The sequence below is a fragment of the Puma concolor genome, chromosome A3 (assembly GCF_028749965.1).
Source record: "Puma concolor isolate L17-30 chromosome A3, mPumCon1.1.hap2, whole genome shotgun sequence".
Classification (NCBI taxonomy): domain Eukaryota; kingdom Metazoa; phylum Chordata; class Mammalia; order Carnivora; family Felidae; genus Puma; species Puma concolor.
This window is the reverse complement of record NC_141669.1, coordinates 60347029-60362013: the sequence shown is the minus strand read 5'-3', so window position 1 is coordinate 60362013 and position 14985 is coordinate 60347029. Positions and strand designations below refer to the sequence as shown.

Here is a 14985-nt window from a genome sequence, read left to right as displayed (position 1 = left end):
TTTTACTGATTAAACATGCCATTTAAAAATTAATGAATATGACTATTTAGGTTTTTCAGTAGTCTTGTACAACTATTTAAAAGGGCTCATTAATATTTAGAAAAAAGACTATATTATTATTTTCTTAAACTTTTTTCAAACAATGTCATTTAATGAACTGTGTATTAAATTTGAAATCATTGATGTAGGGATGAAGACATGCAAAGTTTGGCTAGTTTGATGAGTATGAAGCAGGCTGACATCGGCAATTTAGATGACTTTGAAGAAGATAATGAAGAAGATGATGAGAACCGAGTGAACCAAGAGGAAAAGGCAGCAAAAATTACAGGTTGGTTTTATTAGCATTAAGCTAAAAGTTTATCTTTTTTTCTTGAGAAGTTGAAAACTCAGTTTTCCAGGAAAAAAGAATGCTGCTAGAGTATTTTTTCTTCCGTAAGCCTTTTAATATGCCATTTAGCTCTCTGAAAACTTTATGTGCTGATGATTAATAACAGATTTTCACAATTTAAAATGAAGTCCAAGCTTAGTCAAGAAAGCATAAAACTTTACTGGAACTCCTGATTATAGTATAAAGTGTCCTAAATATGTTCACACTTCTTATGTCATTGTATGGATGAACCTTCTTATAAGTAAAGATCTGCCTTAAGGGTGGCATGACAAAATGCATTGGTTACTGTTTCCTAGCTCATGTACATTTATTCACATAAATTATGTGCACATTCTTTGGTTTGGATTTGTATATATCTCATGTATCCTTATATCTAGAAGATTCCATGCAAGTATTCCTTATAGCTGGCTTTGTCAAACTACTTAAGATGATTAAATATTTAGAATCTTTTGTATTGATTGGGCAATAAATATTTATTGATAATCTATCACCTTAAGGAATTGATGTCATACCTTTATTATTGGAGTGAGAATCAAGCGCTGTGTACATATTCCTTTCAGCTAATGAAGTGTCCTAAATTTCTGTAATGAGATCCCTACACTTCTATCATCTAGGTGATATGTTTCCAAATTCATAGGGCACTTTGGCAGTCATCTCTTGGCTTAGCCTCAACTCTTACTGTTATATGGGGAATTTCCATTGATCATATGACACATTTAACTCCTTAGCCAAAAACTTTCTTGACTTTCTCAATTCTAGTGATGTTCACTTTCACTCCACTTCTAGAAGTTTATTATAAGGAATTGATTAGACTTATATGCAAAGGTGTATGTTTTGTCCTGTGTAAATTTTATAAATTATTAATTTCTAATTTATGATTGCTGTTTTGATTTCTTAATTAACTCAAGGGTTGTTTAGGAGAGTGGGTTTTATCATGGACTTTTTTTATTTTTAGTTAGTTACCAGTTTAATTTTATTTAAATAAGATGCTGAAGCCTTTCAAATTTCAATTTCATATGAGTGAGGGTTTTTTTCTTTGTAGTCTAGATACATGATCTATTTTTGTAAATTTTCTTTTAAGTATCTTTTTATATATATTTTCTATTTGTTGGATTCAGCATGTATTTATTAGGCCAAACTTTAAATTTATATTATTTAGTTATTTATAGTCTTATTCTTTTTGTGTAGTTCATCTTTGAAATACTAAGAACTTCAATGCTAAATTCTTTAGTGCATAAAAATTAATTTTCTAATAGTTTCATTATGGGTTGTAATTTGATCAGTCTGCCCCACTTTATGCCTCTTGCCATGAAATTTTGTCTGGTGTTGATATTTTAACTCATGCTTTCTTTATATTTGTATTTTCCTAGTGTATTTATCACTTTATTTTTAACCTGTATTAAGTACTTCTCTTATAAACAGTATTTGGTTTATCTATCTTTATATTCTTTGCCCTTAATAGTTACATTTTTTTGATAACTGCATACTTAATTTCACTTACATTACTTTATCCTTTTATTTGGGAATTTTCTTATTATTTTTTTCCATTCACACCTTAAAATTTACCATTCTCAAATGTTCTTTATTTAAGCATTTTTAAATAGAGTTATTTGGAAGCTATACATTCTGTTATCATTTTAGTCTACTATCATCTAAGATAAAAAAGCCAGACAGATAAATGAATGAACCTGTATTTCTCTACCAACATTAAAAATAAAACAGTTGTGCTTGGCTGGCTAAGTCAGTTGAGCAAGTGACCCTTGATCTCAGGGTTGTGAGTTTGAGCCCCACGTTAAGTATAGAGATTACTTAAAAATAAAATATTTAAAATAAATAAATAAAACAGAACGTATTGACTCACCTCATGTAAGATGAGAGAGTCAATATTTTTTTTTTATTTAAACCCCTCCCAGCTGTTATTTTTATTTGAGTAAATTTTGGGGTTCTTCTTTCAATAATAAATGCAGACATTTGCATTAAGTTAAATTTTTTTTTTTTTTAACTTTTATTTATTACTGAGAGACAGAGAGAGACAGGGCATGAGCATGGGAGGGGAAGAGAGAGGGGGAGACACAGGATCTGAAGCAGGCTCCAGGCTCTGAGCTGTCAGCACAGAGCCTGACACGGGGCTCGAACCCACAAACCACGAGATCATGACGTGAGCCAAAGTCGGACACTCAACCCACTGAGCCACCCAGGCGCCCCTGCATTATGTTTATAATCATTTCAGCAACAATTATATGATACTTTTTAAAATGCCCTGTCTTTCCTATCTTTGAGTTCTTTGTTTTATTTCGGTGGCTGAAGTACTTCAGGAAGGGTAAGTCAGTAACCTTTCTCTACTGCCACCAATGACTTTTTACTTATCCTTTAAATTTTAATAATATTGACACATACTCTGAGAAACCTTTCATGCCCACTCCCTCTTAAGCTTGACCTTTCTATCCCTTAGGCTACTACTGTACTATTTACAAATGCAGACATTTTCTTGCAGCATGAATGTTTATAACTGCTGTGAGATATAATTTGATCTTTTAAATGGAGAATATGGTTTGTTCTTTGTGAATGACTTTTGATTAAAACCAAATCTCAATTAGGCCCTAGTACCATAAATAGGAAAATTTAAAACCCCACAGTTTTATAATTGTTTTGAGCAATGTTGTACTACTTTGATCACAGTAATGGGGAAAAAAGGTGGTAACAGTATGTCGGAAGTTCTTTGCTATTATCGAAAGGGAAAGAAAGGACATTATTTTTGAGTAAATTATAGATATAATGAAAACAATTATAATCAGATTTTATTGTCTTAGTCTGTTGGGGCTGCTATAACAAAATACCTTGGATGGGTAGTTTATAAGCAACTTAAATTTATTTCCCACAGTTTTGGAGACTGGAAGTCTGAGATCAAGGTGCCAGCATGGTTAGATGAGGGCCCTCTTCTGGGTCACAGACTTCTCATTGTATTCCTCACATGGTGGAAGGGGCAAAGGATCTCTCTGGGCCCCTTTTAGAAGGACATTAATCTTATTCATGAGGGCTCTGCCCTATGACCTAATCTTCTCTCAAAGGCCTTACCTCCTAATACCATCACACTGAGAATTAAGATTTAAACATGAATCGGGGGGGGGGGGCACAAATATTCAGACCATAGTATCCCTTATTGCTTAAAAATACACATACACCTTATTTTCTAAAATTCCTGTAGAAGAAATAATTTTCTTTTAGATAGTGTAAAATTCTCTGACCCTAATTGAAGAAATTATTTTAATGCAACTTGTGATGATCCAAGGTTTGTTTGGAATTCTATTTTCTGTTATTATTTTATGTATGTATTTCTTTTCCCTGTTTCATGAAATTCCTTCAAGGTAGAGACTATGTTGTAACTGTTCTTTTTATCACTCGCTTCTGGCACATTGTCTGGAACATATTGAGAATTTAAGATGTGCTAACTGAAAGGTCATAAATCAATGAAGGGACTTCTTTCTCATATTATAGCTGATACTAATCACTCTGGCTTATTATCTTGTTCCATTTATTTAACCTTTACTCATATACAACCTTATCCAAGGTTGCATGGTCCCATTTTATGGAAAGCATGTGATCTTGGAGGACACATAATTCAAACCTTAAATAATTCAAGACTAGTTTTCCAAAAGTTATGAATTCAAAATGTATATTGAGGGAGCAGGGGTAGATGGGGACAGTGGTGATTAGATGCATGCTCTTAAGTAAATCCAGTCATTATAACATTTTTGCTTTGATGTTACATTTTTTTTTTCTCTATTATATTTCCAGAGTACAGTCACTTAAATTAATAGCACAGCATGTTATGGCAGTTGTTTGGCTTCCTTAGTTGCATTTTTTAGCACATGTAAATTCCATTCCAAAGTTATTATCTTTCAGGAATTTTTTTTAGCACCAGCACTACCACTCTAAAAATGTTTGGGTAAAGTAGTTTTAAGATAGTTAAAAATATATTAAAATTTAACAACAGTAATGTTAAAGCAATAGGTTAAGACTAAACAAAATGAATGCATTTTATAAACATGGTACAAATAAAGTATGGTGGGTATTTTTATTTACCAACTAAAGTGGCAGTAATTTAAACACAGCTTATATTTGCTGTTCCTTGCAGCTTTGGAATTGCTAACAGAATGTTTATGGAGGAAAAAATCATTATTTAAAAAATTGCCTCTATTAATGATATCTTTATATTGCAATAGAAATGCGTAAAATGCAATCACATATCGATAAAAATTGTATGGCTTTATTATTTCCCCAACTAAGCTGTAAACTTCTTGAGGGAACAAGACTGTTACAATTATTTTGTGATACCTTAGATTAACACCTAGAAGCTATTCATTTAATCAGTGATATGGAATATTGCTGTAAAATCAATAGTAATTAACAAAATATGTCTTCTGAAATTACAGTCTTTGCTAGAAGGTAAACATAAATCCATGATACCTATACTTGGATTGATCAAAAATCCTTACCCTGTTCCACCTGGGCCAAATTCACTTCTAACTGGAAACATTTTGGGATTGGCTCTTAGGAACCTTTTACTGATAGTGTTATATATAGGTGCATTCTACAGAGGTACAGCACCAGTGAATGGGCAAGAGAATTTTGAATTGCAGTTAGAAAAATTGCAGTTTGAAATGTAGTGGGAGTAATAGACCTTGGAGATGGAGAAACAAAGCCCATTAATAGAAAGTTTATTATAGCCAGTATTAGAAAACATATATAGTTTTAAAACAGTCAGTGCCTCCATCTATATGGCATCCTCACAGTGCTTGAACCAGTATTTGGTAATATGACCATCTTTGATATTGAATTTCTGAATACATATCAACAAGAGGAAAAAGGAAAGATTCCTCCATAAATAACAATGTCTTACTGAAAATCAGGTTCAACTGAAGCATTTTTTATAGGAAGGCATTATCGGAGAATTCAGACATTATGAAATATCTGAAAGATCCCAGTATACCTAAAGCTGTTGGAAAGGTAACCAAGGATTCTACATAGGTTCATCTAGACCTATACAGGTAACATAAGCCAGACTAAGCATTAGATTCACTTGGAAGGATATTGGAAACATAGTAGCATGCCAGCAGAGCATTCCTTTTTCACTGGAGTCCTCACAGCATCCGAGGTGCTATTCTTTGACCTCTGTCTCACATGACAGCTTGTGTACAAGGAGACAAGATCCACATAGTTAGAAGCAGGGATTGCCTTGGTTTAAAGTCCATTCTGCAGAGCTGGTATCTTTTGAAACGGTTAAATAGGTATAGTTTTCAGAGTCCCTGTAAGGGACATACCTAGTTACAAGAGTCCACAATTTTCTGAGCCCAAAACTGTGGCTTTCCATCAAATATATAGTCTATTCAGAGTCTTCCCATCCAAATGTAGTTTATAAATCAAGCTTCATTTTTACCATAAGCACTGGTGTTTATTAATCCCTTTCCTATTGTTTGTAATGTTAATTTGGGAGGAGGAAGAATGACATATTGACCAACTTCAGAGGATATAATCTTAAGCACCCATGGTAGTAGAAGAGATAACAGTTCATATTTGAAGAGCTAAAGTTGATTATGGTATGTCTCAGTCCTCTGAGATTATAATGTCCTACTGCTAAGACTTGTGAATGGGTAAAAATTGGTCTACCTCCTTTGAGTAGAAGGACTGTCAGGATGAACTTGGGACTCTGGTCAGAGAATACATCCATTAATTTGTTTCTGGTTTTTACCTGACCATTTACTCTCCAGTACCTAGGATACTCATGAACCAAATCATAGGTTTGCTGTGGAGTGTATAAAGTGATAGAATAAAAATAGTCACCTATTTTGGAGGTCTGTGTAAAGGATAGGGATTTCTGGAATACTGCATCTATTATTTTGGTATTAATAAGGCTGGAAAACAGGGTAGAATCAGAGAGTTGGAACATTTATGATCCCTTGAGCTAAAAAATTGAGCGGCGCCTGGATGGCTCAGTTGGTTAAGCGTCCGACTTCAGCTCAGGTCATGATCTCATGGTCCGTGAGTTCAAGCCCCGCTTCGGGCTCTGTGCTGACAGCTCAGAGCCTGGAGCCTGCTTCAGATTCTGTGTCTCCCTCTCTCTCTCTGCCCCTCCCCTGTTCATGCTCTGTCTCTCTCTGTCTCAAAAATAAATAAACATTAAAAAAAATTTAAAAATTGATAAGGCATCACAGCTACTTCCTTTTTAAAGGAATTTGATAGATGGAAGACAGTAAGAATAGCTTTTCCTAGTGTTTAGAAGTCACATATGTCAACTCAGAGACTAGAAGTAGCAGAAGACACAGATTCCAAATTTAACCTACTTTCTGTGTCACTCTTAAACCCTAATCCTGCTTTCTTTTTACTAATGACAACTGATCAGAATTCTCTAGGCCCCCCTGCCTCCCTAGGAGACTCCAGGAGAGTTCTGGTGACAGGGCCAGATTGGAAGTGAGAGCTCCAAAGAAAAAGTTAGCTCTCCAGTATTTAGGGGAGGAACCAGGGGACAATGAATATTCTAAATACCAGTATGCATTCTTTGAGGATTTGTCCCAGGAATGCACAGTTGATTTAACCATAACAGAATAAAGGAGAAAAACCATATAATCATCTCAATAGGTATATAAAGGAGTATTTGACAAAATTCCATACTGAGTTTCTCAGCAAGGTTTCAGTGTAAGGGAATTTCTTCATTTTGGTAAAGAACATCTGTGAAAAGCTACAGCTAAAATCATATGTAATGGTGAAATACTGAATACTTTCCTCCTAGAACTGGGTACAAGGCAGATACGTTTGTTTTCACCACTTTTGTTTAACATGATACTGGAGATCCTAACAAGGTCACAGAATGCAAAATTAATATAGAAAAATCTATATTTTTAGGAGTGCCTAGGTGGCTCAGTCAGTTGAATGTCTGACTTTGGCTCAGATCATGATTTCACAATTCTGGGTTCGAGCCTCGCATCGGGCTCTGTGCTGACATCTTGAAGCCTGGAGCCTGCTTCAGATCTGTGTCTCCCTCTCTCTCTGCCCTTCCCCTGCTCATGCTCGTCTCTCTCTTTCTTAAGAATAAATATTTTAAAAAATTTTTTAAAGAAAAATCTATATTTTTATAAATGAACAGCAAACATTTGGGAAATAAAATTAACAAAATAATTCCATTTACAATCAAGGTTAAAAATAGTATAAATACTTAGAAATAAATTTAACAAAAGATGTAGAAAAACCTCTACACAGAAAACTATGATACAATATTGAAAATAATCACAGAAGACCTTAATAAATGGAGAGATAGTCTATGTTCATAGATTAGAAGACTCAATATTGTCAGGATTTCCATCCTCCCCAAATCAGTCTATATACATTGAACTTAGTGCTAATTGTAATCCTAGCAAGTTTTGTGGGGTTTTGTTTTTGTTTTTGAGAGAGTGAGAAAGAGAGCAAATGCACACATGAGCAGGGGAGGAGCAGAGAGAGAGGTAAAGAGAGAATCTTAAGCAGCCTCCATGCCCAATGCAGAGCCCAATGTGGGGCTCAATCTCATTACTGTGAGATTATGACCTAAGCCAAAATCAAGAGTCAGACGCTTAACAGACAGAGCCACCCAGACACCCCTATCCTAGCAGGTTTAAAAAAAAAAAAAATGGAAAGCTGATTCTAAAATATCTTTGGAAATGCAAAGGACCTGAATAATAATACAGTCTTGAAAAAGGACAGCATTGTAATATTATTACTAGGTGATAAGATTTACTCTAAAGGTATAAATCAGTATAGTGTGATATTGGCATAGGACAGACAACTTGTTCAATGGAACAAAACAGAAAGTTCTGAAATACTTAACCAAAGTTAAGTTGAAATACCAAACTTAACTTGGCCAATTAATTTTCAACAAAGGGACAGCATAATTCAGTGAGGAAAGGAAAATCTTTTCAACAAATTATTCTGAAACATCTCATTGTCCATGTGGAAAAAGTGAGCCTCAATTCTTACCTCTCAGGATACACAAACATTAATTCAAGGTTGATCATAGACCTAAATGTAAAAGCTAAAACAATAAAGCTTCTGGGGAGGGGAAAGAAAAACAATGTATTTGTGACCTGAGGGCAGGCAGAGGGTTCATACATAAGACACAGAAGAGAAAACATGAAAGAAATTTTGATAAATTAGACTTCATCAAAATTAAAAACTTAGGCTCGTCAAAATAGATTGTTGAGAAAATGTGTAAGTCATAGACTAGAAGAAAATACCCACAAAGCAGAAATATGATACTGTCTTGTATCCAGAATAGATTTTTTTAAATGTCTGACCATACTAAAAACACAACCCTGTTTAAAAAATTTTTTTTCAAGATTTTATTTTAAGTAATCTCTACACCCAAGGCGGGGCTCAAACTTACAATCCTGAGATCAAGAGGGCTCAACTGACTGAGCCAGCCAGATATCCCCAACCCTATTTTTTTCAAATGGGCAAGAATTTGAATACATGGTCCCTCAAAAAAGATGCATCACTCGCCAGTGTTATGCTTTGGAGAGAAGAATGAGGATGCTGCAAGATTTGCAGGTGTGTTCTAGCTCTAGGCAGTTTTATTTTTTCTTCTTTTAACTCAACTACGGGCTTTCTCAAAAGGAAAACACCACCTACTCTTAATGCCACCACCCCACCCCATCCCCTTTTTTCTTTCAATGTGATAATCTCTGGTGGTCAATTTCTATTCACTTTTGCCTTCCTAACAGTAGAATCTCAAGTTACTTGACCCTTTGCTTCGATTGCCTGTCCCTAATTTAGTTTTCCACCTTATTCTCATCAATATGAAGCAACTCCATATTGACACACTGTTGCTATGATGCTATGACCAAATACTGTACACTTTGAGTTTAACACTCAGTTTGAGTAGCACTGGGATAGAAATGTGTGGCTATTACATAGCATTCTTTAGCATTTTTCAAATGTGAAAGTATTTGGTGAAACAAAGCTTAATGCTTTGCCAGGAAGTGCTTTGGTCAAGGTAGTAAACTATTGACAAAGCTTTACACTTAAAAAAATTTGGGGAGGGGGAAGCCTGGGTGGCTCAGTCAGTTGAGCATCCGACTTTGGCTCAGGTCATGATCTCGCAGTCTGTGAGTTCGAGCCCTGCGTCGGGCTCTGTGCTGACAGCTCAGAGCCTGGAGCCTGCTTCGGATTCTGTGTCATGCTCATGCTCTGTCCCTCTCTCTGTCAAAAATAAACAAACATTAAAAAAAAAATTTTTTTTAATTGGGGGAGGGGCGCCTTGGTGGCTCAGTTGGTTAAGCGTCCAACTTCTGCTCAGGTCATGATCTCATGGTTCCTGAGTTGGAGCCCTGCATCGGGCTCTGTGCTAACAGCATGGAGCCTGGAGCCCGCTTTGAGTTCTGTCTCTCCCTCTCTCCCTCTACCCCTCCCCCACCCATGTTCCGTCTCTGTCTCTGTGTCTCTCTCAAAAATGAATAAACATTTAAAAAAAATTCTGAGAATAAATTTTTATTGTAAATCTTTTACATTTTTAACTTTGTTTCTGATTATATATTAAAAAGCACATTGATATAGGAAATTTAGAAGAAACAGAAAAGTCCTTTTTTAAAGGGAGAAATCCGTAACAAAATTATGTATGTTAGGCTCCGGACCAACATCTTCAATGCCAGTTGATTTTTTTCCATAGGAAGTTTCACACACACCTATAGTTTGTTCCTAACTGAATAGCCCCCATCACAGTGGTGGAACACTATTCACATAGTCACCCAAGTCAGATAGCTGGAACTTGCCTTAGGTTCCTTTCCCTATCCCTCATGTCAAATTGACTACCAAATCTTTATTCTTAATTTATTCTCTAATGAGCAGATATTTATTGATTGCCTCCCTTCATGGAGTGGTGATGCTGAACCACTCATCTTCTTGCTTCTTGTCCTGTTTTTTTCCAAATGCTGCCACCATGTTGCTACTGGAATGATGTACTGAAATACTGAAATGATATACTGAAATATACATTTTGATCTTTCAGTGGATCCCCATAGTTCTCAGAGTAAAGTTCACATTCTTTGATCACAATAATCTTTACAATAGGACGTTTGCCAACATCATCTCATTCCATTTTCCACCCTGGCATCTTAAACCCCAAACAACTTGCATTTCCTCAAATTGTGTCTTGTTTTCATTTGTCTCCCTTTTGCCCTTGTAGAATGCTCTCATTTTTTTCTTTTATTTTAATAATAATGTCTGTTTGTCTTGTATTAGCTCAAATTTAAATGAAGGCCTTCCTGACCTCAGAGCTACATGCCTCTCTTCCAGTTTCACAGGCTTAAAATGAATATCTCAATCATAATATTTATCATACTTATCATACATTGTATATTGCTTCACTTGCCTGCCTATCCCATAAAAATATAAAGCCGTGAGGGCAGGTACTACCAAAGACACATATTGGTACTTGATAAATGCTTATTAAATAAGTTAGATGGTATTTCTTTGGAACTTGCCTCTCTTTATTATTTGAATTAACATTTATTTACATACCAAATAGAGGGAGTATTGGTATAGCTAATCAGAATTACCTTTTCACTTGGTTAACATGAATGAAAGTTCTAAAGTGAAAGTTCTAGGAGCAATGTAAAGATTTATTTAAGATATGGATAAATTGGAAAACTAGGATAAGGATGACTGTCATCAGTGAACAGAATGGAAAGATGAAATTATTTGGGGTTAATGAGGAAATGGTCATCACTGATTTTAGATGTCACTAAAAGCATGGTGAAGGGGAGGAAACATTCTAAACGTCTAGAAATACCACAATGTAAATAATTTAATCATGTGATGGAGTCATCTTGATAATGTTTAAAGAAATTCCCATGTTGTATCTAAATCTCTATAGAGCAATATTAATGTTTTGAAGGTAAGGACCAAGTCTCCTATTTCTCCGGTATCCCTCTATGATACTTATTTTATAAGATGTTTAACAAATGATTGATTTCCACCTTCATTGATTATAATAAAATAATTAAAATGTGTTAGCTATATAAGAAAAACTACAAATCTTTAAGCATTACTTAAAATAATTTTAATGTAGTGGGGCACCTGGGTGGCTTAGTCAGTTTAGTGTCTGACTTCAGCTCAGGTCATGATCTCATGGTTCATGAGTTTGAGCCCCACGCCAGGCTCTCTGCTGTCAGTGGAGAGCCCACTTCACATCCTCTGTCTCCCTCTCTCTCTGCTTCCCATCTGCTTGCACTCTCTCTCTCTAAAATAAATAAACATTAAAAAAAATTTTTTTTTAACTAGTAGTTGCACATCTAGGAATACAATTGCACAACATAATTAAAATTAACTTTTTAAATTTTTTAAAAAATGTTTTTATTTATTTTTGAGAGAGAGAGAGAGAGAGAGAGAGAGAGAGAGACAGAGTACTTCCGAGGGAGGGGCAGAGAGAGAGGGAGACACAGAATCTGAAGCGGGGCTCGAACCCACGAATTGTGAGATCATGACCTGAGCCGAAGTCGGACGCTTAACCGACTGAGCCACTCAAGCACCCCTTGTTTAAATATCAAGTAATTTTATTCATGCAAAATGTATTTCTCATTAAGACAAAAAAATTGAATAAGTTTATCAAATTTTTATGTATATTTAGCTCAAAGATCTATTATCTTTCTGATCACCTCATATTCTAGTATTCATTTACTAAGTCTGTTTCAGTATTAATTTGTATTTTTATAGGATGTAAATTCCAAGAGGGCAATACCATGTATTTTTTTCATCCTTGTGTCCTAAGGATAGTACTTGGCACAGAGTAATAAATATTAATTCAACAACAAATGAATGGACGAAGGCAACCTTTTTAAACTGTGTATTCTGATTTAGTTCAAATAAAATTTAGAGTGTGTACTTAGATTTACAGTGCTAAAGAATACCATTTTTAAATGCTGAATTTATAACTATTTTCTATTTCTAATAATTTTTTTTCTTTACCACTGAATAATCTGGATCTGTTTTGTTTGTCCTAATACCTAAGGTATTCCCAGGTTGTAACTTTGGAAACAGCAAGAGTTAAATAGAATACCCTATTGGCTCTTATTCTTTTTTCAAGTTAATTTTCACCCAGTGAGTGATAATTGCACATATTCAGAGTTGTCCAAAATATATATGAATCATGTTAAAAGATTCTATTTATGTACCAAATGAATTCTATCTTATTTTAGTATTTTTCTATCTAACCTTGTCTTTTGTTCTGTTTCTTATTGGCTAAATTATAAGATTTCCTAAAGCCAACACTCGGGAGTTCCTTTAAAAGAACAGTTAGAAAAACAAGAGTAGGAAACAGTAGCTGTTTCTACTTTTCTTATTTTGTGCTGATTTTTAAAATTGTGGAACATGAACAAGTGCTTATTATGTTCATGATTCATGTAGATACACTTCTTAAAACCTTTAGTACATTTAGAATATTATGAAAAATAGTACATATTATCTGTAGTATCAGAGGACATTTTTTATTGTTTCTAACATATGCGTTTAAAGTACTGTTTTACAAATACAAAATGTGGTTGCTAAAAGCCAGTGTCAACCTCTTGGGTTATTATCTTTGTTTTGTGTTTATTAACATGGTTGTTATATTAATGATATAAATTTAACAAAATGTTTTCTATTTTAAAATATGAGTAGAGCATTAACTTTCAGTTAAATACATCTGTTATAGTCCATCACAATAACATCCTCTAAATGTACTCTCGTGATTAACCGAACATCCCCTCTCTTTGTCTTTTTGAGTAACAGCATGCTTCTATGGCTCTTTAATTAAATGACCTTACCTTACATTTGTCTCGACTGGCTTCTGTTTACAGAAATTGTAAACCAATTGAATGCTCTGAGCAGCTTAGATGAAGATCAAGATGACTGCATAAAGCAAGCAAATATGCCTTCAGCTAAATCAGCCAGTTCCTCTGAAGGTCTAAGAGCTTTCTTCCTTTCTTTCTGCTTCTGATTGCCTGTATTTACTGTGACCTGCTACCTCTTGACTTCTGTCTGTACTTATTAGCTGTCAGTTTTGTCTTTGTGCTTTTCCTTGAATGTTTTCTTGGTAATTTGTAGCGTACCAACAGGCAACAGAATAACTTACCATCTTTAGCAAAGCCTTATATCAGTATCATCATATTATGTGACCATATATCTTCACTTAGCTTATATATCATAAGTATACTGTTTTAAAATATTTGCTTATATTAAACCCATTTAAATGATTCATATTTAGGAGTGAAGGATATGTTTCTAAGAATCTATCTCAGTACTTTTTTGTTGGATCAAATTAGAGTCCAATGAAAGTTTCTCTTGTTCATTATCCGACATAATTTTCTTTTTTTTCTGACATAATTTTCAAATAAATATGCATATATTTGTTTTGTTTTATTTGAATATGTTGGTATGCTACAAAATACTTGAATGGCATTCTGCCATAGGTAAAATGCTACATTCTTATTATTTGCAGGTATTATTAATGTGAATTATAATTTGAAATATTTTTGAACGATTGATAAAATTGTACTTAGCTATAATCATAGTGAACTAATACATATGTTTATTTTCAGAGCTTATCAACAAACTTAACTTTTTGGATGAAGCAGAAAAGGACTTGGCCACTGTGAATTTAAATCCATTTGGTGATCCTGATGTAGCAGAATTAAACCCATTTGGAGATCCTGACTCAGAAGGTAGCAAATTTTTTTCTGTACTTTTTAAAGTCTTTATAAAGTGAAGTTATTTTGAATAGTAATGTGGGAAGAGTTTCTTTTTTTCAAAGACTCAAAGTAATTTTGTTTATGATGATATTATTGTGTTCAATGCCACCTGCAGTTGATCAACAAATCTGAGTAGCTTCCATTGAATTATTTTTAAAGAAAAAAAGATACCTTCACATAAACATTTACATGGGGCTTTTTTTTTTTTTTAATTCCAGTATAATTAACATGCAGTGTTAGGTTAGTTTCAGGTGTTCCATAACAGTGATCCAACAATTCTATGCATTACTCTGTGCTCATCACGATAAGCGCAATCCGAATCCCCCTTCACCTATTTCACCCTTCCTCTCCATCCACCTTCTACATGAGGCTTATTTTTAAATTCTCTATTACTTTGGTCAAGTTAGATAGTAAAGCTCTAATGTTAGAGATAACAGTATTTTACCTACCCGGCATATAGTAAAGTCTCATCAGAGTAGCCTACCAAAGTAAGGGCAAGTTGTGAGACATGCTGACCCTGGGGTTGTGGGGATGGCTTCTCTGTCAGCTCCTCTGACCTCACCCTCAGAGAGTCCAGTGAACCCCTCCACCCCACACTCCATGTCTCAGGCTGAGAATTATAGTCAGTAGTGAGAGTAGGTTGTGTATGTAAATGGCATGGAGCAAAAAGAAGCCTGCACACCACCGCTATCATGTATACAACATACTTGCAAGGAATAAATCCAGGGAGTTTTTTTTTTCCTAAGTCATTTTTCTTATCATGTAGTTTTGAACTCTTAAAGCCTAGATAAGAGCTGTGGAAGGAGTGAGACCTCTGTTTAATTAAACTGTTTTTCCAAAGTAAAT

At 34.5% G+C, this 14985-nt stretch overlaps 1 protein-coding gene across 11 annotated transcripts in view; it reads left to right on the top strand.

The window, feature by feature from the left end:
• EHBP1 (EH domain binding protein 1) overlaps positions 1-14985 on the top strand; it is a 375689-nt gene that overhangs the window by 178002 nt on the left and 182702 nt on the right. For 8 of the 11 annotated variants that reach the window (XM_086701008.1, XM_086701007.1, XM_086701009.1 and 5 more), the window contains 3 exons: positions 189-328; positions 13249-13353; positions 13990-14112. In XM_086701008.1, the coding sequence (XP_086557134.1) occupies positions 189-328; positions 13249-13353; positions 13990-14112 (368 nt within the window). The remainder of the gene's footprint in view (positions 1-188; positions 329-13248; positions 13354-13989; positions 14113-14985) is intronic. The other 3 variants (XM_086701016.1, XM_086701015.1, XM_086701012.1) reach the window with 1 other exon arrangement.